Raw genomic sequence first — 27980 nt, 5'->3', positions numbered from 1 at the left:
TCTCAAGGTTTCTGCCTTATTACATCACAGTCACCATGGCTGCTCATCAGGGATAAATACACATCGTTCACCTTAATTGTTAAATTCTGTAAAGCTGCTTTGAGACAATATCTGTTTTGAAAAAGCGCTTTAGAAATAAACTTGACTTGACTTAATGTGTTAGTAATAAAGCTTACTGTAAAGCAATAGGATATATCTCACAATCTCAATGATACATAAAAAATATCGTATCAGAGAATATTGGTGATCAGTATATATTTTTGTGTTTCATTAATGCTCTGTTGGGGTCTTATCATGCTCTCTGAATCGCAAAAGCAGAATCATCTGAAAAAGCTTGAATCCCTTCATTAAAACACAATAATTACATTTTAATTTGCAAGTATAATATTCTAGTGTTATAAGCTCATATGTGTTCCCTGCAACTGATTCAGTAAAATTACTAATGAAGTGTCACTAAAGTGGGCTATAATATCATATAGTATCAGTCCTAAATTTATCTGTGTGTGTGTGTGTGTGTGTGTGTGTGCGCGTGCGTGTGCGCGTGTGTGTGTGCGTGTTTGTGTGTGTGTGTGTGTGTGTGTGTGTGTGTGTGTGTGTGTGAGAGAGAGAGAGAGAGAGAGAGAGAGAGAGACACAACTATCAATTACTGACTCAATGAATCTGCTGCTGTTTACATTAGACTTGAGCTTTGCTTCATGCCATTCTGTTTGTATTTCCTACACCTGGGGGCGCTGTTGAGCTTTAAGATTACCTCCGAAAGTATCATGTTTCTGAAAGGTTTATGAATTTGTTGTGCATGTTACAAACAAACCCATTATTAGATTGTATAATATTTAACAAAGACCCAAATATTGAACGTGCTACAAGGTAATTCACTTGAAACACCCTTCTTAAAAAAATAACATTTACCCTCGCTTGCTTTTACCCATATTTTATTTGCAGTAGAATATGGAAATTTGCCATTTAAAAGAAAAACTAAAGTAATTTGGGAGGAATTTGAGTTGAGACTGGGCCTCTTCTTTTAACACAGTCTGTATTTTATATATATATATATATATATATATATATATATATATATATATATATATATATATATATATATATATATATATATATATATATATATATATATATATATGTAAACAGGTTGTGCAAAAGAGTAATAGCATCAATCCAGAAAAGATGTTCAAAAGTGGCATGTAAACAGTTTATGGTAATGTTCATTCATTCATTTTCTCCCGCTTATCCGTAATCCGGGTCGCGGGGGCAGCAGTCTAAGCAGGACCCAACTGCTGCCCAATCCTCACAGCACCGTCCCTTATGGTCCCTCCTGCAGGTGGTGAGCCCACGGGAAGGCGGCCCCACGTCACTCCGACGTCACAGACCTTGTTATTTCCCTCGTAAGGGACCCCCGGAGCATAGAGGGTTAAGGGCCTTGCTCAGGGGCCCAAGAGTGGCAGCCTGGCGATACCGGGGCTCGAACCCCAGACCTTCCGATCGGCAACCCAGCCCCTTAACCGCTGGAGCCACCACTTCCCCTTTATGGTAATGAAGTGATGTAATATGAGTGTGTAATGTGTAGCATCAGGGTTCTGGAGAACCGTTGTTTCATTTTACTGTGTACTGCTTCAGCTATATACAGTTGAAATCACAATAAAAGCTTCTTGACTCTTGACTTGACTTGTTACATACACGGTGAGCAGTTTTGACACTTTCGGCATGCCATGCTATATGGTTCACAAATTTTGACTCGTTTGGCCTTCCATCCAGTAAGAACCTCTCCACCCTTTGCTTTCGCATTCGTTGACGAAAGCGGAAATAACCGCTCTGGTTGCTGTGCTGCATTTCCGTGAAGCTCAGTGTTGTGAATGTTGTGCTGGTGAAAGTTGTTTCAAAATCAGTAATTAGACTGTGAGCTGTGAATATGGAGGTGAGTAGGCATCTTTTTTTTGTATGTAATTGACACTCTTTTTATGAATACACTGCATCTGTAATCCAGCTGTATAACAGTACAGATAGTCAGAGTATTACAACTGGTCAGGATACACGGTTAGTGATGTGCATATCTTTCTCTCATAGTCATCTAAGTGTCATCATAGTCTATGTTTGATAAGCAGTTAGTTAAGTAACGAAACGTATGTGTAAACTGATCTTACTGGTTGTTTACAGAAGGAACCGGAAGTGGAGTGTGGCACTTCCGCCTCATGTAGTGGAAAATCTAAGGTAATGTATTAAACCCCTTACATGTTAAACGTGGGAAAAAAAGTTTGCTGAGGCAAAAGTAATGATGTTCACTTTCTTTCTAATGCACCTGACAGCTGGACACACTGTCCAAAGATGACCTCATTAAATTTGCAAAAAAGCAGATGGCTGCAATGCAGAAGTTAAAGTCAAAGTGTGCAGGTAGGCACTCAAATCTTACCAGTATCCGAATTCCTATTATTTCTCATTTCACTTTATAATCTCTAGTTTTGTCTGGTCTCATACACCCATGTTTTATTTTAAGAATTAGAAGAGAAAACAGTAAAAGCCCATCAAGCTGGAGCATCTAATGAATCTGTAATACAGGTAAGCATCCAGTGTGTAGTGGTAACTGAATACTATAATAATGTAGTCTGAACAAGTGTACAAACTAACGCTTTCATGGTTATGTAAATATAGCTGCAGAAGAACATCAGTTACACCGATCAGGCATAACATTATTACATTATAACAATAAGAGCGGTGAAGGGAATAACACTGATTATCTCGTCATCATGGCACCTGTTGGTATGTGGGATATATTAGGCAGCAAGTGAACATTTTGTCCTCAAAGTTGACATGTCAGAAGCAGGAAAATTGTTAAGCATAAGGATTTGAGAGAGTTTAAACAGGGAATAATTGTGATGGCTTGACTACTGGGTCAGAGCATCTCCAAAACTGCAGTTCTTTTGGGCTGTTCCCGATCTGTGGCGCTCAGTATCTATCAAAAGTGGTCCAAGGAAGGAACAGTGGTGGTCTGATTCAACAGACGAGCTCATGTAGCTCAAATTGCGGAAGAAGTTAATGCTCGACGTGTCACGACTGTTCTGACAGCAAAAGGGGGACCAACACGATATTGGGCAGGTGGTCATAATGTTATGCCTGATTGGTGTACATGTGCCACTAATGGTGTGACTGGTCTTCTGCAACAGGAGCTGACCGAGAGACTGGATGCTGTATTGCTTGAGAAAGCAGAGACTCAACAGATGCTTGTGGTACTGCGCAAAGAAAACCAAAATTTGAGAAACCAAAGAGAAGTAAGTTGGAGATGGAGATGAACTGCCTAGAACAACTTTCTCTATAGAGTTTTTCTGTCTCTGAGCATGAATAGTTTTCAGCTGCTTGTTTTTGACTCCCTCACTGCAACATAAACCAGTGTGTAAATTGGGATTTTATAAAAACGCTAGATTATGTAATTGGCTTCTTTGTCTAACTGCACTGATTGCTGAAAGCTTTATTCATCTGATTATATAATTTGGCAAAATTCAAAAACTGTTTCATTTCATTCAGTGGTATTTGACTTTTAGATCACTGTACTGCATGTGGATTGGGTACATTCTGCACCTTTATTTGTAATTTTTCTCTTTCTCTTAAGTTCAGTGCACTCTTAAAGTAGTGCAAAATAAAGTAGGAGCTTAATGACGTATAATAATGTCGAACAAACAAATGAGCAATTATTTGCTAAAATGTGCACTTTATCATTTACCTTGTTTAAGCTTGAATAATTTGGTAGAACAATACATTTACTTTTTCAACATTTATCAACAGGAGTCAGAAAACACAGTAGCTGTTCTCCAGGAAAAACTGAACGATTCTGAAAAAGGCCATGCCGAAAAGATAAAGCTTATGGAAGAACAGTTCGAAAAATCACACACAAAGTATCGAGAGGAACTGGCGGTTTTAAAAAAAATGGCAGGTGAAAATGATGAAATCCAGAGACTTCGACTTCGACTTCAGGAGGACTTTAATTCTAAAAATACAGCAGTTTGTCAAGAATATGAGAGCAAAATAATTGACTTGGAGCAAAATCTGGAATTGGCTAAAAAAGAATGGCTAACTGAGAAGGAAAGTCTTAAGGAAGCTCATCAGATTGCTCTACAAAAAACCCAAGAGGAGATTGACAACTTTAAGGAGATGATTTCAGGACTCAACATACAGCATGAAGAGGAGGTCAGATATCTGGAAGATCAGCTTGAAATCAATGCTGCACAGTTTGATATGGAGAGAGAGAGGCTGTTGCTGATCCAGGAAGAGCTCTCAGAGCAAATAGCTCTTAAAGAAGGCTACCTTCAGGATGTTCAAGAGGAAGAAGAAGACCTCACCAGGAGGAGCCAAAAGCCATTAGATTTAATTAATGCATCGGAGTCCCCATTATTAGAAGACCCAGAGACTGAAGTGGACAAGTTGAGATTAGCACTAGAGGATTTGCGGACACAAAATGCACTTCTTAAAGAGGAGTTCACCTTTCTCACTAATGTGAATACTAAGCTTGACTGCGATTTGAAACATTTAAAGGAGGAGTTCAGCATGGAAAAAGAAGAACTGGAGTTTAAGATCAATGAATTACAAATGACTAAAGAGGAAGGTGAGATTTGCCCTGAAAAGGAGGTCAATATTATAAATGCAGAAGAAACTGTAACTCTTGAGGAACACAATCAGATTCTTCAAAAATTAAAAGAGTTCCACAAAACAGAAATGACAGAACTAGAAGCTTGTCTTGTTTCTCAACACGAACGTGAAAAAGAGGCAATCGTTCGAGAAGCACGAGATCTGCAAAACGCATGTAAGGTGCTTTCTGAGAAGAAACAATCTATCGTCAGTGAATATGAGCACACCAAAGAAATTCTGAGTAACATTGAGAAGGAGCTTGGTGACCGAACATCTGACTTTGTGAAGAAATACAATGCCATGAAGGAGCAGGCTGCAGTCTCGGTTCAGATGTTGGAGAAGAAGCTGCAGGAGAAAGATGGCCTAATAGAGAAATTAAAGAGTTTAGAACAAACACAGGATCGTTCAGAGCAAAAAATGTGTTGCAAGGAGGACATCGTTCCAGATTACAAAAAAATCAGCGGGAACAAGGCGTCACTGGAAGAAATGTTCATGTACGTAAAACAAATCCAGAATGAATGTAAGCAGGGTGGTAAGGACACTGCACAAATCACAATTGAGAAGTTTGAGGACTTGTTAATGATCTTGGAAGGAGCTTCAGATGAGAAGAAAAGACTGCAGACTTGTGTAGCTGAGCTGGAGAGCCGTCTCTCTTTCTCAGCCCGTGAAAAAGATCAACTGTCCAGGCATTGCAATGTTTCAGTAGAAGACCTGGCTGTGTCCAATGAGAAAATGGCTGAACTACAAAAAGAGCACCAGTCTGCATTGCAAGAGCAGGATGCTTTAAGGAACGATTTGAAGAACACTAATGAAAATCTTTTGAAGGCACGGAAGCAAGTTTGTTACGTCCTTCAGCAGAATTACTCTGAGGAAATGGAAGAGGAGCAAGACATCTCTGTATTGCTGAACCATCTTCTATCCAGAGTGGAAGAAGATAAATCAACCTGTATTGTATCAAATGAGGAAAAGGATAAACTACAGAAAGACCTGCAAGCTTTGTTTGATGAGAAAAATCATTTAAAGACTGTTCTTGAAACTAGTGAAAGAAAACATATTGAAACCCAAAGGCATGTCTGTGAAATGCTGGAGCAAAACTACTCTGTGAAAATAGATGGAGAGGTGGACATTTCTGTGCTTCTGAACCATCTTCAGTCTAACATTCACAAAGACCAAAAGAGCAACATTATGTTAAATGAGGAAAAGTTGGATCGAAAAAGAGACCTGGTGAACATGGTTGAAGCAAGGGATGATCTAAAGGAGCGTTTAGAAACCCATGAAAGAAAACTTTCTGATGCACAGAAGAACATCTGTGAAATGCTGGAGCAGAACTACTCTGTGAACGTAGATGAGGGCATGGACATCTCTGTATTGCTGAAGCAACTCCTGTTAAGCATTCAAGAAGAGAAACTGATGTTAACGCAGCAGTTGCATGAAAAAACAGTGCAGTTGTCTGAGCTCAGAGATGGAGGGCTCTTACCGAAGACGAGCCTGAACGAAGAACAGTCAGATGCTGAACATTTGCAGCGAGACCAAAATGAGCAGGCTGAAATAACAGGGAGGTTGGTGGGCCAAGACCATGAAGAATCTGCAGTTGAAGGTGGTGCTCAGGAAACTGATGACATGAAACGTCTCCAACAGAAGCTAAGTGAAAAAGAATCCATGTTAGTCCATCTAAAGGAAGAAATTTCCCATTTACAGGTTTGTAGTTGCTATGTGAAGCATTCTTTTGATCATTATCAATGTTCTCATGATGTTTTTTTTTCTTTTTACTTGTATAGAGGTGTATATATGCTGGAACTGTTTTCTATGCTTCTCATACATGGTAGTAATAGCAGAATGAGAGTATTTTAATGAAACTCCGATGAAGACATGTTTTTAGTATCAATATGAATATATATATATTCAGAAATGAGTGTAATATTTGCCCAATGTTATCACTGTTTATTTTCAGGAATCCAAGCTATCTACACTTAATGAAAATATGAAGCGAATAGGTATGCTCTTTTTATTCTTTTCATTCTATCAAATTAATGAAACATCCATTACATATAAATATAATGTATTCATGTGTTAATGTTCTCAAGACTTGCATACATTTCTGTAAACATTACAATTATCCAGTTAACCTTAGAAAGTCTCCAGGTGTTATTTACACATACATTTTAAGTAATGGCTGTGGTATTTATTTTTTACCCAATTGCCACTTTTTCCTATGGAATATTAAACTTTATTTTACTATAATACTGGCATTCTTTTCACATTCCGTAGAATCTTTAGAAAAAGAAAGCAAAGAAAAAGACGAACGTTTGAATAAATTCAAAGCTGTAGCGGTGAAAGCGAGGAAGGAACTGGACTGCAGCAAAAAAGAGGTTTGTAATGTTTCTACTTGTCTTAATGAATTTGTATTGGGTGTCTCTTGCTGGTGTTTGTCTTCTATGAAGTAACGTTTATGTCAGGGTGTATTTTTACATGGAAGTTGATATCAGGACTGTAGTATTTTGTTCTAACTTTTAAATGTAAAGTATTACATTATTTTTAATATAGGCATCTAGACTGAAAGAAGACTTGGAGGCTTTAAAATCTGAAAGAGACAAAATGTCAGACTCCATGAAGGCCATCATCCATGGTGCAGAGGCCTATAAGGTACAGTATACAGCAGTCATAACTCAACTGCCTTTTTTATCTATCTATCTATCTATCTATCTATCTATCTATCTATCTATCTATCTATCTATCTATCTATCTATCTATCTATCTATCTATCTATCTATCATCATTATACTCTTTTGTTTTAGTTTTTTTCTCTGTTTCATAACGCAAACTAAAAAAAAAAAAAAAAAATAATGAAAAATTAATATCCCTGTTTAATGTCAATCAAAAAAATCTGGTTGGGCTGAGAGTGATCCGTGCTTCCACATGCTGAAATAAATGAAAGCCATAAATGAATTTTTTTTTTTTTTTACATAAAAAAATGTTACAAAATCTTTACAATGGACATTGTCTCAAAGCAGCTTAACACATGCATTTATATGTGTCTTTCAAAATATCAGTAAAAATGACCATTATAGTCACCACTGCATCAGCACTATGAGGCTTTTAAAAACAATATCAAAATGCATCATGCTCATAATGAGTTTTTAACTGCCAATGTTGTTTGGATACGAACGATACTTTGAAGATAATAATTGTGTTTACAATAGGTTGTTTACAATATGTGCTTTTTTTTTTATCTTGCTTGCTCAGCTGCATTCTGCAGATCTCCTCATATATTTATCATTCCATTTATTTTTATTTATTAAAGTGTTGAAAATGTGCTCTTTTTAACAAAAATTTCAGAATCTTATGATTGATTATGACAAGCAAACTGAGCTGTTGGATAAAGCGAAAGAGAAACTGGAAGCATCAGAAAAACTGGCTGGTGATTTAACCAAACGTCTTCATGTCACTGTAGAACAGGTAATTATTGTGCAAATACATGGCTTTTAGAAAAAAGAAAAAAGAAAAAAAAAGCTTTCATCTATTTAAATAGCATTAGTTTAAACTAGAGGAATGTAAGTAGTCTCTTAGTAGTGACTGTTACTAAAATATCTGAACAATATCTAGACCACTACAAAATTAAAGGTATTAAAATACATAGAGGAATTTGTCCAGTTATTCAGTTACATTACATTTAGTAGGGGCTCTGACCTTTCTGTCCAAAAAAATAGCAGTCAGCAGTAAATGTCGTATGTCAGTAAATTATTCTTGATACAGTTAAAAGTATATCTTAATTTAATCCAATTTTTCTCTCAGCATAAGCAACTTTCCTCTGAGAGAGAAGACCTAATGGCTCATATCGAGACTCTCCAAAATAATGTTCGACAGCTGGAGGCACAGGCTCTTGATATGCACAAACTCAAATCCTCGGTGGACAGAGACTTGGAAGCAGAAAGGCGTTTGAAAGAGCAAAAAATAAAGGTAGTCTCATCACAGTGCCAGTAGAAGGTCTTCACAGCCACACTTTGCATATAGACATTTGGTTTTTACAGTGTATTTACCTCTTTAAAAATGTTTCTGCAAAAAAAAAAAAGGTTTATGTATTCTTGCACATTTATTTGTATCATTAGTCATTTTAATCACAAATAAGTTCAAATCTCACTCATACCACAACCATCAGTAGCAAGGAGTACATGAGAGCTTTGTGAAGTAGCATGAGCAGTAGTTCACAAAGATCCTGCGGCTTGCTTTATGTGTTTTGGAGGAATCGCGTACTACAGTTCAGCATCTCTGGATTGGTATGAGCTGTTATGTAATTGGAAGATATCTCACACACACATACACACACACACACACACACACACACACATACACATTCACCATTGGTTTGTTTGTATAACAATGCACAATTATGAATGAATGTTTATTTAGTGATTACTTATGTATAACGTAAATTGATGTTTTTTGTGTTTGAAGGAACATGCCTGTGCTGTAAAGGAAGTTGAGGAGCTCAACGCTTTGCTACAGAAACAGAAACAGCATTTGCAACAGACAGTGCAAGAACTCGAGCAGCTTAGGAAGGCATGTTTACGTATACACCCTACAGCAGGGGTGGCCAACCCGCGGCTCTCTTTGCCTGGTTCCATGCGGCTCTTACGTTCATATCGAAAATTGTGTTTGTGTGTTTTTGTTTTTGTTTTTTTTTTAATGTGCGTGTTCGCTTCGCTTGAGTTCAATACAGTATTTTCAAAACTTAAATTATCTTGCCCCTACTGGGAAACTTTGCGGTATTTTCATCTCACGCACATGCGCATTTGACAAATACCGAACTCAAGCGAAGTGAACACGCACATAAAAAAAAAACACAAACACAAACTTCCATATGCAAATTGTTTACTTAAATTTTAAATAAACAGTTTGTGTCAAGTTCGCTCTCAAAATGGCAGGAAAAAATGCACAGCAAAAGGAAAATATGAAGGTAAACACAGGACGTTTTTAACAGAGTGGAAGAGTTTATATTTATTATGTTGAACGTAATGGCAAGTGATTCTGCCTTATGTCAGGCGTCATTAGCTTCAGCGCCACTTTAGCACACTCCATGCTAACATCAACCAGGAATTTCCAAAAGGGACTGAACTTCACAAGCACAAGTTGGTCACTTTGAAAAGTCAGGCAGAAAAGCAGATACAGTTTTCCCAAAAATGTAGCTTTAAATTTGGCTTGGAAAATTAAATTTGGCTTGGAAAATTAAATTTGGCTTGGAACATTGCACGGGCTAAAAAGCCATACAATGAAGGGGAGTTTGTTAAATAATGCCTCAGTAAAGTTGTTGAAATCTTGTCTTCTGAAAACGACAAACTAAAACGCATTGTATCAGACGTCCAACTGCCCGCCACACTGTTGAACACAGAATATCGGACATTAACACGGCTATTGAATCACAGTTGCACTCTGACCTGGAATGCCAGAAGTCCCACTAAGCAACATGCATAGTAAAAGAAAAAAACGCTATTGTAAATTATTATATTTTTGATTGTGGACTTGGTTGAACTGAGAGTTTGTGTGTGTGTGAGACAGTGTGTGTGTGTGTAAGAGGAAGGGATAGGTGATGTTCATGTGTGCCCATGTGTATGATGTGGCTCTTTGCGGTAACAGTAAAAAATGCAGGCTTGATTTGATTTCATGTCCAGTCGAAGGTCCATCATGTCCACCAGGAGTCTTTTTTAGAATTTGTTGATTGTAATGCTTTAAATAAGTTTTTTATACTTTGTGCCTTTACATTTAAAAATTTTAATATTGCTCCTCAAATCAAAATAATCACAACACTCAGGTTCGTTTCGCACGTGTTGTGCGTCAGTGTAAAGTAAACCTTGAAATTTGTTGCTCGAAAAAACAATTTTTCCCACTTTTTGGTAAGTAGCTCAATTATTTTATTAGAATTTAATATATTATTTTAGTATTCTGGACATTATTTTTGCATTTTGAGAAATGTTATGAAAGGAAAACCATCATTTGGCCGTATTCATGCAGTGCTACAACCTTCATTTTACTTTGTGTATATTATATCTTAATCATGAGAGTTTTTTGGTTTATTAAAAGCCTCAGTGCAAATATTTCTTTTCTATCAGGATGCCCAGCAGAACTCTTTGATGGATATGGAGATGGCAGATTATGAGCGTCTGGTCAAAGAGCTCAACCTGCAACTTTCTGACAAGGACAGACTTCTAGAAGAGCAGGAAAGACAAACACAAGCTCAGAGAGAGAGGGAGGAGAAACTTGAGAAGGAAATAGGCAAGTACTGTCCATCACTTAAAAATTTTTTTTTATTAGGTTCTTAAAACAAATGTTCGCCAATTGTATGTAAGAGATTTGGAAGGAATGTGACAGAAGCTTAAACTGATTTAAAGTAACACACACAAATTTCCACTGAATTTGTTTTGCTTTTTGCTACTACAGCCTTGTTTCTGTGTACTGCTAATTCGGCAACAAAACCTAGGGTCTGTTCTCGAAACACGGATACTCGGATATCAATCATCTATAAAGCTCTCTGAATTCAATACATAATGCAGAATAGTTTACTTTTGTTTACCTCATTAAATTGTATATATTTTTGTGTGTGTGTGTGTGTGTGTGTGTGTGTGTGTGTGTGTGTGTGTGTGTGTGTGTGTGTGTGTGTGTATCCTGTAGTTTTCCATATTACAAACCAGGTCCACAAAAGTTACTCTTTCAAAATTAACATTTTGACCTCACAGATGTTAGATGCAACTTTTAAGACATAGAAACAAACTTGTTATAAATGTACATTATTGACCATATATTCTATTAATAAATTCGTAACATTGAGTACAAGATACAATGAGATGTACAAACTGCCAATGTTCAAGAGCATAATGTTCTCTATAGTACAGTTGCTTAGTTATGTTAATCTTTTTATTATTTTTTTTATTTTAGAGTCTTTAAAGTCACTTGTGGACAGCAGAGAAGAGAAGACTGCAAAGGTTAAGCAGCTGCTGGTAAAAACTAAAAAGGATTTAGCAGAGGCCAAGAAGGAAGTGAGTTCCAAACACTCCACTTTATCATGTGAAGTTTTTAATGACGTTTATTGTCGGCTCAGATTCTTTACCATGGGCACTAAAAAAGGTGCCACTACCTTCAGTGTTTATCATGTAAACTCTAGGTACAGGATCTCTTACAGGATGTTAGCATTTAATTAGTCATTTTGTCTTCTGGCATTGAGACAAATTGCACAAGATCAGATTACTGGATGTTTAATTCCTTGTTTTCTCTTTTCTGTGTACATATTTAAACAATCAAGATGGGTTTAGTAAAATAGGTTTCAGAAGACATGTCCTACATTTTGAAATTCGATTAATTTATTTTTCAATCCAAATAAGTTATATTTCTGTATCATTGTAGATACTGTTATTAATTAAATTAATAAACCAGAGACCAAGTGACAATAAAATAAGATGTGATGAAGGAACCTTTAGAGGAAATGGACTGTGTACAGATTCTGTATGACGCCAGATTTTGTGATGATGCTGCATTCAGCTTGACCCATATCTTATGATCTGCAGGTCTGGCTGACATTGCCATTGTCTTCTGTTCGCAGCAATAGCTAGCTGTGAAGTATACTTTCCTTAGAAGACAGTGACCCGTAAAGCCTATATATATAATCTGTATAGAATTGAATACTTGTTTACAGTGTAAGTCATTTAAAAGAATGAAATGCTATACTGTTTTCTCCTAATGCTGTGAGCAGTCATGTAGATTTAGCATCACTCCATAAACAGGAAAAGAACTCTTAGAAGAATACCACAACTTGATGAGTAGGTAGTTGAGGGAGTGTTTTTTCTTTTGACTTTTTCTGGATCGAGTTTAAAGCTGACTAGCTTTGACCTCATGTAAAACACAATATAAATAATTACAGTATACACATGTTAAATATTACAGGTTACAGATTAGTTTGAAAAGAAAAGTTATGGTTGTTTAAATGTAGCACCAATTGATTTGTATATTTGTCGCATATAGTTTATGCGAAGTACAGTGCAGCATCCAACTAATGCTAAAACAAAGCATTATGACCTGCCTAATATTGTGTTCCTCCCCCTTTTGCTGTGAAAACACTCCTGACTAATTGAGCATTAACTTCTTTAGCAAATTGAGCTCATCTGTTGGATCGAACCACACGGGTCAGCCTTTGCTCCCCACATGCATAAGTGAGCCTCGGCCGCCCATGACCCCATTACCGGTTTACCACTGTTCCTTCCTTAGACCACTTTTAATAGATATGTGTCCACTGCAGACCGGAACCCCACACAAGAACTGCAGTTTTGGAGATGCTCTGACCCAGTCGTCTAGCCATCACAATTTAGCCCTTTTCAAAAGACGCTTTGCCATTTTTCCTGCAACTAACACGTCAACTTTGAGGGCAAAATGTTTACTTGCTACCTAATATATTCCGCTCATTAACAGGTTCCATGATGAAGAGATAATCAGTGTTATTATATAGTGTTACTGATATTCTCAGTACAGTATGTAAATTCTGAGCATCAGTTATTCTCAGATGTGAAAGCACTAGATTAAGTAAGATATAAGTTAATGGCAGAGAGATGTTTGGTGGCTATTCAGTTTACAAATATACTTTGTTTAATTCAATTCATTTTTATTTGTATAGCGCCTTTAACAATGAACACAGATAATGTGGTGATAATTAGAGGGAACACTTTCTGTATTTTTGTGTAAAACTGAATGTTTTTTTTCTTTGCAGGAAGCAGCTCAACTGATCCTGCAGTCTTCTCTGAAAGGGGAATTAGAGGCCATTCAACAGCAACTGGAGAACCACAAGGTAAAAAAGAAATCACACTAATGTTTTGTAGGACTACACAATTTTAAGCCTTTTTATCTGATTAGCCTCACTGATGAAGAATTAGGACTGAGTAGCTGTGTAGCGTGAAGAGAACCACTCGACTTCTCACGTGTTGTGATTTGGGGTTGCTTCAGTTGGTCAGGTTTAGGTTCAGCAAATTTTAATGGGCAAGAAGGTTGATCAGCTGAGTATCTAAATATACAGTGAGGAAAATAAGTATTTGAACACCCTGCTATTTTGCAAGTTCTCCCACTTAGAAATCATGGAGGGGTCTGAAATTGTCATCGTAGGTGCATGTCCACTGTGAGAGACATAATCAAAAAAAAAAATCCAGAAATCACAATATATGATTTTTTAACTATTTATTTGTATGATACAGCTGCAAATAAGTATTTGAACACCTGTCTATCAGCTAGAATTCTGACCCTCAAAGACCTGTTAGTCTGCCTTTAAAATGTCCACCTCCACTACATTTATTATCCTAAATTAGATGCACCTGTTTGAGGTCGTTAGCTGCATAAAGACACCTGTCCACACCATACAATCAGTAAGAATCCAACTACTAACATGGCCAAGACCAAAGAGCTGTCCAAAGACACTAGAGACAAAATTGTACACCTCCACAAGGCTGGAAAGGGCTACGGGGAAATTGCCAAGCAGCAAAGGTCCACTGTTGGAGCAATCGTTAGAAAATGGAAGAAGCTAAACATGACTGTCAATCTCCCTCGGACTGGGGCTCCATGCAAGATCTCACCTCGTGGGGTCTCAATGATCCTAAGGAAGGTGAGAAATCAGCCCAGAACTACACGGGGGGAGCTGGTCAATGACCTGAAAAGAGCTGGGACCACCGTTTCCAAGGTTACTGTTGGTAATACACTAAGACGTCATGGTTTGAAATCATGCATGGCACGGAAGGTTCCCCTGCTTAAACCAGCACATGTCCAGGCAAGTCTTAAGTTTGCCAATGACCATTTGGATGATCCAGAGGAGTCATGGGAGAAAGTCATGTGGTCAGATGAGACCAAAATAGAACTTTTGGGTCATAATTCCACTAAATGTGTTTGGAGGAAGAAGAATGATGAGTACCATCCCAAGAACACCATCCCTACTGTGAAGCATAAGGGTGGAAGCATCATGCTTTGGGGTGTTTTTCTGCACATGGGACAGGGCGACTGCACTGTATTAAGGAGAGGATGACCAGGGCCATGTATTGTGAGATTTTGGGGAACAACCTCCTTCCCTCAGTTAGAGCATTGAAGATGGGTCGAGGCTGGGTCTTCCAACATGACAATGACCCGAAGCACACAGCCAGGATAACCAAGGAGTGGCTCTGTAAGAAGCATATCAAGGTTCTGGCATGGCCTAGCCAGTCTCCAGACCTAAACCCAATAGAGAATCTTTGGAGGAAGCTCAAACTCCGTGTTTCTCAGCGACAGGCCAGAAACCTGACTGATCTAGAGAAGATCAGTGTGGAGGAGTGGGTCAAAATCCCTCCTGCAGTGTGTGCAAACCTGGTGAAAAACTACAGGAAACGTTTGACCTCTGTAATTGCAAACAAAGGCTACTGTACCAAATATTAACATTGACTTTTTCAGGTGTTCAAATACTTATTTGTAGCTGTATCATACAAATAAATAGTTTAAAAATCATATATTGTGATTTCTGGATATTTTTTTTTTTTAGATTATGTCTCTCACAGTGGACATGCACCTACGATGACAATTTCAGACCCCTTCATGATTTCTAAGTGGGAGAACTTGCAAAATAGCAGGGTGTTTAAATACTTATTTTCCTCATTGTACACAATGACCAGGATTTCCATCTTTCCATTTCAATTTTTTTCTTTCTCTTCTGGCAAGGGCAAATTCTAGGATGACAATGCCAGGCTCATTGGTTTCAAATTGTGAAAGAGTGGAACTCCTTTGAGAATCTTTGGAGTGTGCTGGAGCAGATTTAAATTACTTAAATGAGTGGTCTGATTCCTTCGGATCTTGGGGAGACATTAATGCAACTTTGGACATAAATAAATAATGTGACAGAATGCATACCGTAATCAAAGCAGAATGTGGTCCAATAAGATATTAAAGTGTGCCTTTTTTTGTGTTTTTTTTGGCCAGGCAATGTAGTGTACATAAACGGTTCCATGGTACTCATGGTTGTACTCTCCCCCAGAAGGTGACTGGTTTCTACAAAGATTTTAAACAGTTTAGAATTTTGCTCTTATGGCTACCTTAACAGCTTGCAGCCAAGGTTGGTGACTGAAAAAAAAGAAAGAAAGAAAAGGAAACGAAGTGGTAAACAAACTAAAGGAAAAAACACAATAACCTGGTTGTGATAGACAGGGTGCTTTATTGATCTCTCTGGAAAATTTTGTTGTGAAAGCAAACAACAAAAAACACAGACAATAAACACAGAATACAGATTACAGAAACCCAACTCCGTAATAATACAATAAAGATGAAATTCTAAGTAGCACCAGAAGTAAGTACAGTAGTTATAGTACTGATGATCATAAGGTGGTTTTAAAAAGTACTTGAAGAAAAATTAAGGCAGCATTTGGAATTTGGAAATGTATAAAAAAATGTTTACAGGATGGATAGCGGTGGTATGAGGGACCTTCTGCTCTTTGGTTTATTGTGAATGGATAAATTGCTTAAACTGGTCTGTTGCATGATGAGGTCTTCATGGAGGTGGTGAGAGTCTTGTTCATGGTGAGCATCCTGTCCTGCAGAGTCTGGATTGTTCCCAGTGTCTGGTCCATAGAATCATGTTTCATACATTGACTATTGTCTAGGTGCACAGCAAAGTCTATCACATCCAACTTCAAGGATAGAAACCAGGGTCATCAGGAACTTTGATCCTACACCACCATCATCATCGTCTTGGCTACATTCAGCTGTATATTGTTACTTTTACATCACTTACTGAAGCCAGTGACATCAATGACTATTCTACAGTCTGATTCCTGTACTTTACGCCGCATTACTGCAGAGTCATCAAAAAATATCTGATACACATACACAACCTTTTATACAGATGTTTTTCTGTTGGCTTCTCTCAACAATATTTTGGTTTAATTTCACTTCTGAAGCCATGGTCCACAGAGCTTAAAAATCATGTCCAAATTAACAAGAAGAAAACTTAGCAGGGAGGCTACCGATATGGGGTAAAAAACACTTTTATGCATGATGATGACCCAAATCACAATTTAACAAATAAATGGTTTAAGACGATGGTATTGTATGAGGAAGTCTGGTGCGTCAGAGAAGTATGTGAGGGTGGTGCGGGACATGTATAAGGACAGTGTGACAGCAGTGAAGTGTGCAGTAGGAACAGCAGACCGGTTTAAGGTGGAGATTGGACTGCATCAAGGTTCAGGTTGAGACGAGCCTGGAGAGGTGGAGGTAAGCGCTGGAGAGAAGGAGAATGAAAGTCAGTTGGAGTAAGACAGAGTACATGTGTGTGAATGAGAGAGAGGGCAGTGGAGGGGTGCAGTTGCAGGGAGAAGAGGTGGAGAAGGTGGAGGAGTTCAGGTAGCTGGGGTCAACAGTGTAAAGTAATGGAGAGTGTGTTAGAGAAGTGAAGAAAAGAGTGCAGGCAGGGTGGAGTGGGTGGAGAAGAGTGATAACAGGAGTGATTTGTGATAGAGGAGTATCTGTGAGAGTGAAAGGGAACGTTTATAGGACTGTGGTGAGACCTGCGATGTTGTATGGATTAGAGACAGTGGCATTGAGTAAAAGACAGGAGGTGGAGCTGGAGGTAGCAGAGCTGAAGATGTTGAGATTTTCCTTGGGGGTGACGACGATGAACAGGATTAGAAATGAGTTTATTAGAGGGACAGCGCATGTAGAACGTTTTGGGGACAAAGTGAGAGAGGCGAGATTGAGATGGATTGGTCATGTGCAGAGGAGGGTTGCACTGTGTAGTAGTGTGCAAAGCAAAGGAGAGTGGCAGTCTGGAGTGAAAGGAAGAAGAACAGTAACTGTTGCTATTTGTTCAAATGTGTGTGTTTGTGTGTTTTTCTCTTAGATTCAGTGTAGTGAACTGACTGCAGACCGGCACAAGCTCCAGGAGCAGCTAAAGTCAATAAGTGATCAGCATCAGAAGTCGGTCACTTCCTACCAGCACCAAGTGACCAATTTGCAGAATGATCTGAGCTCTGCAACGGTATCTAAGACCTTTTTTCATTTTATGCAAACTCCTGTAGTGGTGAGCTAAATGAATCTAATACTCCGAGCAAGTGGCTCTTGGTTTTTATTATCGGGTGTATTTTTGTATATAAAGTTTGGAATGTCTTAATTCAAACACCTTTACGGCAGAGTGACTAGAGGCTATAGAAGTTTCTCTTTAGTGCAAAACCCATGGTGGCCCACTGAAGAACTCTAGGACCATGTGAAACAAGATTCTCTGGTTTGATGAAACCAAGATTGTTTAGCCTCAGTTCTAAATGATATGTCTGGAGGAAACCAGGTGCCACCCATCACCTGAAGAAAATGACAAAGCATGATGATATCAGTGTAATGCTGTGGGGGGGGGCAATAGGTCAGGGTTGAAGTAAAGCTGAATAGAGCAAATTACAACGATATCCTCAAAAAAAACCTATTGCACACCGCTCAGGACCTCAGTCTGGGCCAAAGGTTTACCTTCTACATGGCAACAACCCTAAGTACACAGCCAAGACAGCACGGGAGTGGATTAGGGACAACTCTGTGAGTGTCCCAGCAAAAGCCCTGACTCGAACCCTATTGAGGACCTGAAAGTGGTTGTCTACTGACTGTCCCCATCCAACCTCACGGATCTTGAAAGGATTTGCCATAAAAAATGACAGAAAATCCCCCAATCCAGGAGTGCAAACCTCGTAAGTCTGACCAGAAAAAAGACTTGAGGCTGTAATTGCTGCCAAATGTGCTTGTAATAACACAGAGAGCATGTAATATGTGTTCTTTTTATTTAAAATAATTTAGAAATATTCTAGAATACTGTTTATTCAAATTGTCCTTATTGGTTATAATGGTGGATAAATAAGAAAAAAAGAAACAAAATCAGAAAGAAAGAGAAAAATGAAGGGGGTCTGAATACTTTCTAGATGCACTGTATGCATGCATGTATGTAATATATATAATATTTTTATATATATATATATATATATATATATATATATATATATATATATATATATATATATATATATATATATATATATATATATAAAGTGCATTCTTCCATGCTTTTTACATGTGGTTGCAGGTTGAACTTGAGTCCACAAAGTCCGAGTTTGAGAGTTACAAGGTGCGAGTTCACAATGTGCTCAAGCAGCAGAAACATAAGAGTTCATCTCAAAGCGATGGGGATTTTTCCAAACAGGACAGGTAAGATTTCCTTCTTTAATTATGCTGTTTATGCTGTACTTCTGTTGCTGTTGTCTTCGAAAGGGTTTTTTTTGTTGTATACTGTATGATGCGAGGTAATGCATATCCATTCAAAAGTGTAATCATACACAATCATACAGTTTTCATAGGTAGATAAAAAAAATTTTCACTGCAGTTATGCAGTGCTGTGTTTTAACTGCCATTGCCACATAACATTTAGAAAGCACTTGCAAAACAGTAAGTGTAAGTGACAGTTTTGCACATAAAGCATTTCAGCTGAAATTTAGTGACAAAGTTGCTTATATGTGGATTTGGCACAGTAGTTATGTTTTGGTATATATTGGATTTTGCAGAGAATTAATTTCTTACATGTTGTAATTCATTAATAGATTAAACTGTTTCTACTTGAATGCAATTGTGATGACAGACAAAACACCAAACATTAATTCGACGTTCTTTTGTATGTTTTGCACTGAGCAGGGAGAACGTTGAGGCAATGCTAGAGCAGCTGAGGCTCAAACTGAAAGAAAGTCAACTTAACACACAGAGTAGTAATTCAGAGCTGCAGCAGCTTCAGACTGAATATGACACACTTTTGGAGCGTCACAACAAAATGTTGCAGCAGACCATCAATAAAGAGGCTGAACTCCGAGAGAGGTAATCGATGAGCTGTTTTTATTCGATTTGGCTGGTTTTATTAAATGAACATTACAAAAAAAAGCAGATTTGTTTGTATAAACTGAAAAGATGTTGAGTTGATTAAAAAACGTAGAGGATTATCACAATTAATAAATACAAGATAACACTATCAGGAGTATGTGTTACTTTTTCGAATTTCAGTGCGGAGGGTTGATTAGTGACTTGAACTTGTACATGGCCTTAAGCTTCTGATTTGCTTTTAAAAACCCTCAGGAGACTAAGTACAACACAAGCTGAACTGTCTAGCAACATATTATTTAATAACTAAAACATCTGTATAATACTACAGTTCCAGTTAAAATTTCTGACCGGTGCAGCTTATGGGTTGTGGTTGGTTTATTTTATAAATGTTTTTCTTTATTTTTAACCCCAATCCCAGGTTACTGTCGCTGCATTCAGAGAATGTAGCACTAAAATCAGAGCACAGCCAGACAGTGGCGCAGCTAACAGCACAAACTGAAACATTACGTAGTAGTTTGCGCGACCAGTTGCACCACTTGCAGGATGAACATCGCAGCACAGTAGAGACCCTGCAACACCAAATCAACAGTCTGGAGACCCAGCTGTTCCAGCTGCAAAAAGAACCTGCTGGATCAGGTAAGAGCAGTACAATTTTATTTAACAAGTTTAAGTTTGTCAGTAGGCACATTTTCAGAAAAATATTGGATTAACTACAGTGGTTATAAACAGTCTATACATAGTTGAAATGACAGATTTTTCATAATTTTTATAATTTTCAGGATTAATCATGTTCTCTTTATTATGAAAACGAACCTATAAATTTAATTTAGAAAAAATATGTAAAAATAAAAAACTACAATAACCTGGTTGCATAAGTGTGCGCACCTGTAAACTAATATTTAGGTAAAGGACCTTTTAGAGTTTATTAAAGCATTCAGTCATTGTGGGTATGAGTCAACATCTTGACTTGGAGCTCTTTTGACATTCCAACTCTAACACCGGAAACGAGACAAACTGGTTGGTGCACAGCCCTCTTCAGGTCATTTATATGTGCTTATGTTAAAAGGTGAAATTCCTTTTAATCTTCTGAGTTTTAGCAGAAGCCTTGAGGTTTTACTTCAGAATTTACTAGTACTCTGAGATTATTATTATTCTTTCCAGGCTGATTAAAGCCCCAATTTCAGCTGAGGGAAAGCATCCCCAAAGCATGCTGCTGCCCCCTCCTTGCTTCACTGTGGGGACGGTGTTATTTTAGTGATGTGCTCTTTTTTGCACCAAACATATCTTTTGGTATTATGGCCAGAAAATTCAACTTTGTTTTTTATCAGACCATAACGAATTATTTCAAATAGTTTTTGGAGATTGGATGTATTTATTCTTTTTGGTCAACTTTAGCCAGGCTTGTATTTTATTTATTTATTTTGGGGGGTTAATATGGTGTTGACCTGCCACCCTCCCTGTGGCACTGACATGTGAAGAACTCTTAGCAGCTTCCCTGACCAGTTCTTTTCCCAGTCTTCCCCTCAATTTTAGGGGGACCTCCAGTTCTTAGTAATGTCAATGTTGTGTTGTTTTTTATTCACTTGTTCACTATTGATTTTTTAATGTTCTGTGGTATATTCAGTGTCTTGGAATTTATTTTGTAACCTATCATTAATTGACATTCATTGAGCTTGGGAAGTTTTTTGTGCCCCATGGCTTTTCTACTTGTACAAACCAGGTTATTGTACCTTTTTTATTTATTTTATTTTTTCCACTTATATGAGTCTTACTGTTTATTACTTTCAGTTGCAATGCCACATTAAAAAAAAAGACATGATTTATCTTGGTTCAATCTTTCACAGCACAAGAACCTGCCATTTTAATAGGGTCCATTTGTATTTCGACTTTAAATATTTTTTTATCCTTTTGCCATTAATAAAGTCAAACAAAAGTGGTCCATATATAATAATCTAACATGCATTGAAATAAATTCAATTAAATACCAAGTCGTACTGCAGGGGGCCAAGCACTTTTTGGCCCCAACCTAAAAAAACTGAGGAATATCAGACAATCAGCACTTGTTCTTAGGTTATATTACAGTTGAAGGTAAGCCATTGCTAAGATATTGCTTCTTTTGTCTGATGTTAACATGTGTGATTGCCAATTTAGCTGCACAACCACAAAGCAAGAAGCCTCAAATAGACAAGAGGCTTTTGGATCTGCCTTTGTTTGAGATGAACATGGCACGAGAGGAAGGAGAAGGAATGGAGACAACAGAAACAGAGTCTATCGCCAATGCAGGGACTCCTCCACCCAGTCTCGAGCAGCTCCTCACTTCACCTGACCCCAAACATGGTAATATGTTTTCCACACTCAAGTGGCATCTTGCTCATTATAGTTGCTTTGAGGGTTTGACAGATGGGTGTTCTGTGAGGTTTGGCACATAATATCACACTTATTGAAATGAATGTTTACCCTTAAATCCATAATTAACTTCAATTAGAGTCTCTGGAAACTAGCAAACTATCTGTAAATAACACAATTTTGGCTACTGTGGGGGGTCTCACTGAGTTGAATCGACCTAATTCTGTTGAATGAATGATTATTTCATGAATGATGCAACTTTTCTCGCTGCCAAATCAATTAACAAAAAAATTATAAAAAGTGAAATCATGGAAGTCATCATTCAGACGTAAATTTTTTGTTTCTTGTTAATATCATTAAGTTATGGCATCAGTGAGAAAGAGAACATTTATAAAAGACATATATATGCAGTCTTGCCGGTAAAGGTCATCCAAATAAAGGTCTGCTGCATGCGTGCGTGTGTGTGTGTTTAAAATTAAATGTTAATATCTTTTCCATCATTTGAAGATAAAAATTAACATTATTTTCAGCTAATTTGCTGATGGCAACAAAGTTTAAATGCCTATTACCTTTTACATGACTTACATCTAAATGTTGGTCTTGTCATTATATGATTAAGCATAAGAACTGCCACTAGTGGTATTGGTTAAACAGCATTTAGGAATTTCTTATCATTTTTTGTGTGCGTGTGTGTGTGCGCTTTTAGAGCCCTTTGTGTGGCAGGTGGAGCCCACGAAGGAGGAGTTAACTAACAAACTGAATACAGCCTCCCGGAGCATGGAGCACATGAACAGACTGCTACACGAGAGTGAAGCCACCAACGCCATCCTCATGGAGCAGATCAATGTGAGCAAATTGTTAATATGGAAACTTTATTATACTGTCACACACAGCTGTATCTTCAATTTCGGAGCAGCATTACTGAGCAGTAAAGGATGTTTGTGGTTATTTTAAAAATAAAATTCAGTGTCGGCATAAAATTCAAGCCATTACACTGAATTAATAGACTAACTATAAATATGTCCTGTGTAGCTCTTGAAGAGTGAGATGCGCCGTCTAGAGCGGAATCAGGAGCGAGAGAAATCGGTGGCAAACCTGGAGTATCTGAAAAACGTGTTGCTGCAGTTTATCTTTCTTCATGCTGGAAGTGAGAAGCAGGCCCTGCTCCCTGTCATACACACAATGCTGCAACTCAGCCCAGAAGAGAAGAGCAAACTGTCCGCAATAGCACATGGTAGGTTAATTGGTGTCTGTGTGTATTGTTGTCTCAGATTTGATCTTATAGAAAAGATTGGCCTTTATTTTGACCTTGAATTCATCTGTTATTGTCCCTGGATCCAAAATCTCTGGAATAAAAAAAAAAATCTTGATATTCTCCAATCCTCCCACAAAAACAATAGATTGAAAACTAAAATTTTTTTGAAAGCAATTTCAGTTTTAATGTACAATATCTCACAAAAGTAAGTACACCCCTCACATTTCAGCAACCATGTTATATGTTCTCAATGGACAATACAATAGCAATTAAAAATGGATATATGGTCGATTAATCAATGTGTAGTTTGTATAGGGGTACATATTTACTGTCCTCTACAAAAGAACTCAACATACAGCCATTATTGTGAGCACCATTGTTATGTAGCACTGCCTTAATCCTTCTGGGCATGGAGTTCACCAGAGCTTCACAGGTTGTTGCTGGGATCCTCGTCCAATCCTTGATAAAGACATCACGGAGCTGCTGGAGGTTAGACACATGACGCTTCTCCACCGTCCACTTGAGGAACCCCACAGGTGCTTAATAGGGCTCAGGTCTGGAAACATATTTCGCCACTCCATCACCTTCACCTTCCTCAGGAAGGCAGTTGCCATGTCAGCGGTGTGTTTGCAGTCATTATTATGTTGAAAAACTTTTTGAAGGGAGGGCATCATAGTCTGCTTCAGAATGTCACAGTACATGTTGGAAATCATGTTTCTGTTAATGAATCGCAGCTCCCCAGTACCAGCAGCACTCATACAGGCCCAGACCATGATGCTACCTCTGCCATGCTTGACTGCAGAATAGCAAAATGTTCTCGGTGCTCCTCACCAGGGCGTCGACCCACATGCTGAACACCATCTGAACCAAACAAGTTTATCTTAGTCTGATCAGACCACAGGACATGGTTCCAGTAATTTATGCTCTTGGACAGGTCGTCTTCAGCAAACTGTTTGTGGGTTTTCTTGTGAGCCAACTTTAGAAGAGGCTTCCTTCTGGGATGACGGTCATGCAAACTGACTTGTTGCCGTGTTTGAGCTCTGACAAGTTCAAGTTTATTTCTATAGGGCTTTTCACAATGGACATTGTCTCAAAGCAGCTTTACAGAACAAGTGGACCATCTACTTCTGCAACCTCTAAAGCAATACTGGCAGCATTTATGCATCTGTTTTTTTTAAGCCAGCTTCTGCACCTGACGCACAGCACGAGAACTCAACTTCTTTGATGGCCTGTTCTGAGTGGAACCCGTCTTGGAAAACCTCTGTATGACCCTGGCGTCTGTACTGTAACTCAGTTTCAGGGTGTTACCGATCTTCTTATAGCCTCACCCATCTTTGTGAAGAGCAACAATTCTAATTCTCAAATCTTCAGAGAGTTCTTTGTTATATGGTCCTGTAAAGCAGACAAAAACATGAACACGATGAATAGGACTTTGCATGCTTACATGACATGCAGCACTTATCAAAAGGTGTACTCATTTTTGTTGTCAGTTATTTAATAATGGCTGTATGCTTATAGTTATTTTTAGAAGACAGTAAATCTGTACTGCTTTACAAGCTGCACATTGACTATACTAACATCTATCCATGTTTTATTTCTATAGTATTGTCCTTTGGGGTGATCTACTAAAATGGTGGCTGAAATGTGAGGGGTGTACTCTCTTTTGTGTGATACTGTAGGTAGAGTTTTGACTGTCATATTCTCAGTAAAGTACTGTATTGAAGGCAAATGTATTTCAGCTTTAATTCACTGCATCAACAGTTTGCCTACACCAAGTTTTTTATTATACCATCTTGTTTCAATAAATGTCTGTAATGCTTTCTAAAGCTTTATATTGTCATCATTAGAAGATAATTTAGTGTACATACTGAAAAGCTTAAACAACTAAGCTAAGACCTATAAACCTTGACCTGCACAGGAATGATTTCTTTTTAGGAGCTATTATGGGTTTTAGTAATGTCAGGTACTGATGTAGGGTGAGCAGGCCTTGGGTGTGCCAGCATTCAAGTCAAGTCAAAAGGGTTTTATTGTCATTACTACTATACACAGTGGGTGCACAGTGTACACAGTGGTTGAGGTCAGTTACAGTTGGTTACAGTGGGAAGAGCTACATATGGCTGGAAAGGTCGGGTGTCCCTATTATTTTGTTCATATAGGTATATATAAAAAGATCTTTGCTATTATTTTGTACAGAATAGATACCTGAATTGACACAGGAAATGTACAGTAACATGGAATTCTTGGTGGTGTTTTAATTACACAACAATTATACAAATTTCTTTGTTAAAAATGTTGATTGAATGTCATTTGCATACGTCTGTGTAAACTGCAAGACTTAACTTTATCAGTATCTGTATTAGATTTTATGTATATAAACTTTTTGTGTTTTGGCATTTAAAGTAGTAGCAAATCAATAGTAAGTTGCCACTTTTTTTCTGACATTCTGTACTTGCATTTTTAAATGACTTGACACAATGTTTGGTTCAGGTGAAGAAGAGGCTGCAGCATCTAGAGGATCTGGGTGGACCTCATATCTCCACAGTTGGTCTGGGATCAGATAAGAATCCAAAACCTCAAGTATCCACAGTATCTGGGAATGTCTAAGGAAAATGTTTTCTTCTTTTTTTTTTTCTTCTTTTTTTTATATGTTTATTTTTCTTATAGAGATCACATTGTGTTGACTTGATATTCATGTCTCATATTTTCTGTAAACACCTTTGTCATCTTTATCTATTATACATAAATATATATTTAATGGCAAGAATAAATTATGAATTAATATATACATTTTAATGCTACAATGATTATAAATAACCAAAACACTGAAAGGATTATAATAAAATTATTTTACTAGACATTGTAAATCTGATGTATCATCTTGTGATTGCAATCAACAATAAAATTGTCATCACAGTCCAAAAATAACATTGTCAAAGACACTCCTAACTTGTTTTTCATGCATTCTTGCAGTTGAAAAAAAAAAAAAAAAAAAAAAGCCTGGAACATCTATATTCAATTCAATTTCAATTCATTTTTATTTGTATAGCGCTTTTAACAATGAACATTGTCTCAAAGCAGCTTTACACAGATAATGCGGTGATTAAAAATGAATATGTTCTTTATGAGTAAGTTTGTCCCTGATGAGCAAGCCGGTGGCGACTGGCGACTGTGGCAAGGAAAAACTCCCCGAGATGGCATAAGGAAGAAACCTTGAGAGGAACCAGACTCAAGAGGGAACCCATCCTCATCTGGGTTACACCGAATGTCCATTTGTGGCAGGTATACAATGTTGCGGGGTGCAGTGATGATGATCAAAAGCGAAATGAATTCCTGAGTCAGTGTAGGAGACTGTTGACATCAACTACAGTCCAATCCATCCTCAAAGCTCCCGTTCTTACTCCGGAATTTCATGGAACCACCCAAGGCGTTGATGACAAACCTTCCCCAGCTGCACAGAGTGGCCTCCAGTCAAAGAGAACACTATCCAGAGGCAGGCCTGGATGAAGTGGCAAGATCCACGGAGGGGAGAGGGGCAGGAACAGTGGTCACTGGAGCCTCAGGAGCATGTTTAACTCGACAGACAGACAGACAGACAGACAGACAGACAGACAGACAGACAGACAGACAGACAGAGAGACAGAGAGACAGAGAGAGAGAGAGAGAGAGAGAGAGAGAGAGAGAGGGTGACAGGAAGAGAAGGATATGGATTATTAAGTGTACCTATTGTTGCATGAGAGTTAAAGTCACTGTGCAGTTTGGACTCCGGCAAGACTCGCTATGGCAGCATAACTAAAAGGGAGAACCAGAAGGCAACACAGACATGAGGGATCTCTGGGATAAGAGACGACCCACCACACCACCAACAACAAACCTGAGTGAACACGTGAATGTGAGGGGACGACAGCATACAAATATCCCAGTTCACCAAACACTCTATATCCATGTTCCCTCCAGATCTGAGCCTTTACCTGAGAAAAAATCTACTGATTAAAGGCTTGACTGAATAAATATGTTTTTCAACCTCGACTTAAACACTGAGACTGTGTCTGAGTCCCGAACACTGATTGGAAGGCTGTTCCATAACTGCGGGGCTTTATAAGAGAAAGATCTGCCCCCTGCTGTAATCTTCATTATTGGAGGAACCAACAGATAGCCAGCACCTTTTGATCTAAGTAGGCATGGAGGATCATACTGGTACAGAAGTTCACTCAGATACTGCGGTGTGAGACCGTTAAGTGCTTTATACGTCAGTAGTAGTATTTTATAATCAATGCGAGATTTGTTTGGGAGCCAGTGTAGACTGATTAAAACAGGGGGTGATGTGGTCATATTTCCTAGATCTAGTGAGGACTCTTGCTGCTGCATTCTGAACTAACTGAAGCTTATTTATGCACCTACTCGCACACCCAGACAGTATATGCTGAAAGATTTGCAATAATTCATTTTATTTTTAATGCATCCACTTATTTATTTGTTGCTGTGAGACGTCACTATACTTCATGAAAATCCGGGGGACTTTTATCTTACAAAACCTTATAAAACACTTGATTTGTAGGGAAATGGAAGTGGGGGGGGGACTTTACTGTTCAACTACACTTGAACAGTAAAGCTGTACACTACAGTACACTACACTAAAAAGCTGCATAAATATAAACGGATTGCTTCACATTTTATTATAAGAATTCAAGAAATGTCAAAAATAATGGCAAATGGTTTATTACTTTCATATATTTTGAAGTTCATTTATTCCTAAACAGAATTACTATAATAAACTACTTCAGTTAATAAAGATTAGATGTGTGACAGGCTTTCAGTGTGAAATGAAGCTAACTAAGTCAGATTCTTTTATAGCCTGTTATAGCCTTTTTTTTTAACC

The 27980-nt window shown here is 37.9% G+C and overlaps 2 protein-coding genes across 3 annotated transcripts in view; both read left to right on the top strand.

Moving 5' to 3' along the window:
* The window catches only part of LOC310724036 (craniofacial development protein 2-like), a 384292-nt gene that overhangs the window by 297617 nt on the left and 58695 nt on the right, over positions 1–27980 (top strand). The gene's annotated exons all lie outside the window — the stretch shown is intronic.
* gcc2 (GRIP and coiled-coil domain containing 2) lies at positions 1578–26026 on the top strand. 2 transcript variants are annotated; one of them, XR_014532880.1, is made up of 24 exons: positions 1578–1930; positions 2170–2223; positions 2319–2403; positions 2507–2568; positions 3174–3278; positions 3790–6327; positions 6581–6623; positions 6898–6998; positions 7174–7272; positions 7966–8085; positions 8422–8586; positions 9082–9186; positions 10734–10896; positions 11557–11657; positions 13376–13453; positions 17504–17641; positions 18722–18843; positions 19324–19500; positions 19922–20139; positions 21655–21840; positions 22556–22695; positions 22882–23083; positions 25592–25715; positions 25867–26026. XR_014532880.1 is itself a non-coding variant. In XM_083537633.1 (23 exons), the coding sequence occupies exons 1-23, from the start codon at positions 1925–1927 to the stop codon at positions 25663–25665; spliced, it is 5082 nt and encodes a 1693-aa protein (XP_083393759.1). In that variant the 5' UTR covers positions 1769–1924; the 3' UTR covers positions 25666–26026. The 2 variants fall into 2 exon arrangements, 1 of the variants encoding a protein (XP_083393759.1); XM_083537633.1 differs by having other exon boundaries at positions 1769–1930; positions 25592–26026.

The sequence above is a fragment of the Silurus aristotelis genome (genome assembly GCF_946808225.1).
Source record: "Silurus aristotelis genome assembly, chromosome: 3".
Taxonomy (NCBI): Eukaryota; Metazoa; Chordata; class Actinopteri; order Siluriformes; family Siluridae; genus Silurus; species Silurus aristotelis.
This window is presented reverse-complemented; position numbering and strand designations above follow the sequence as displayed.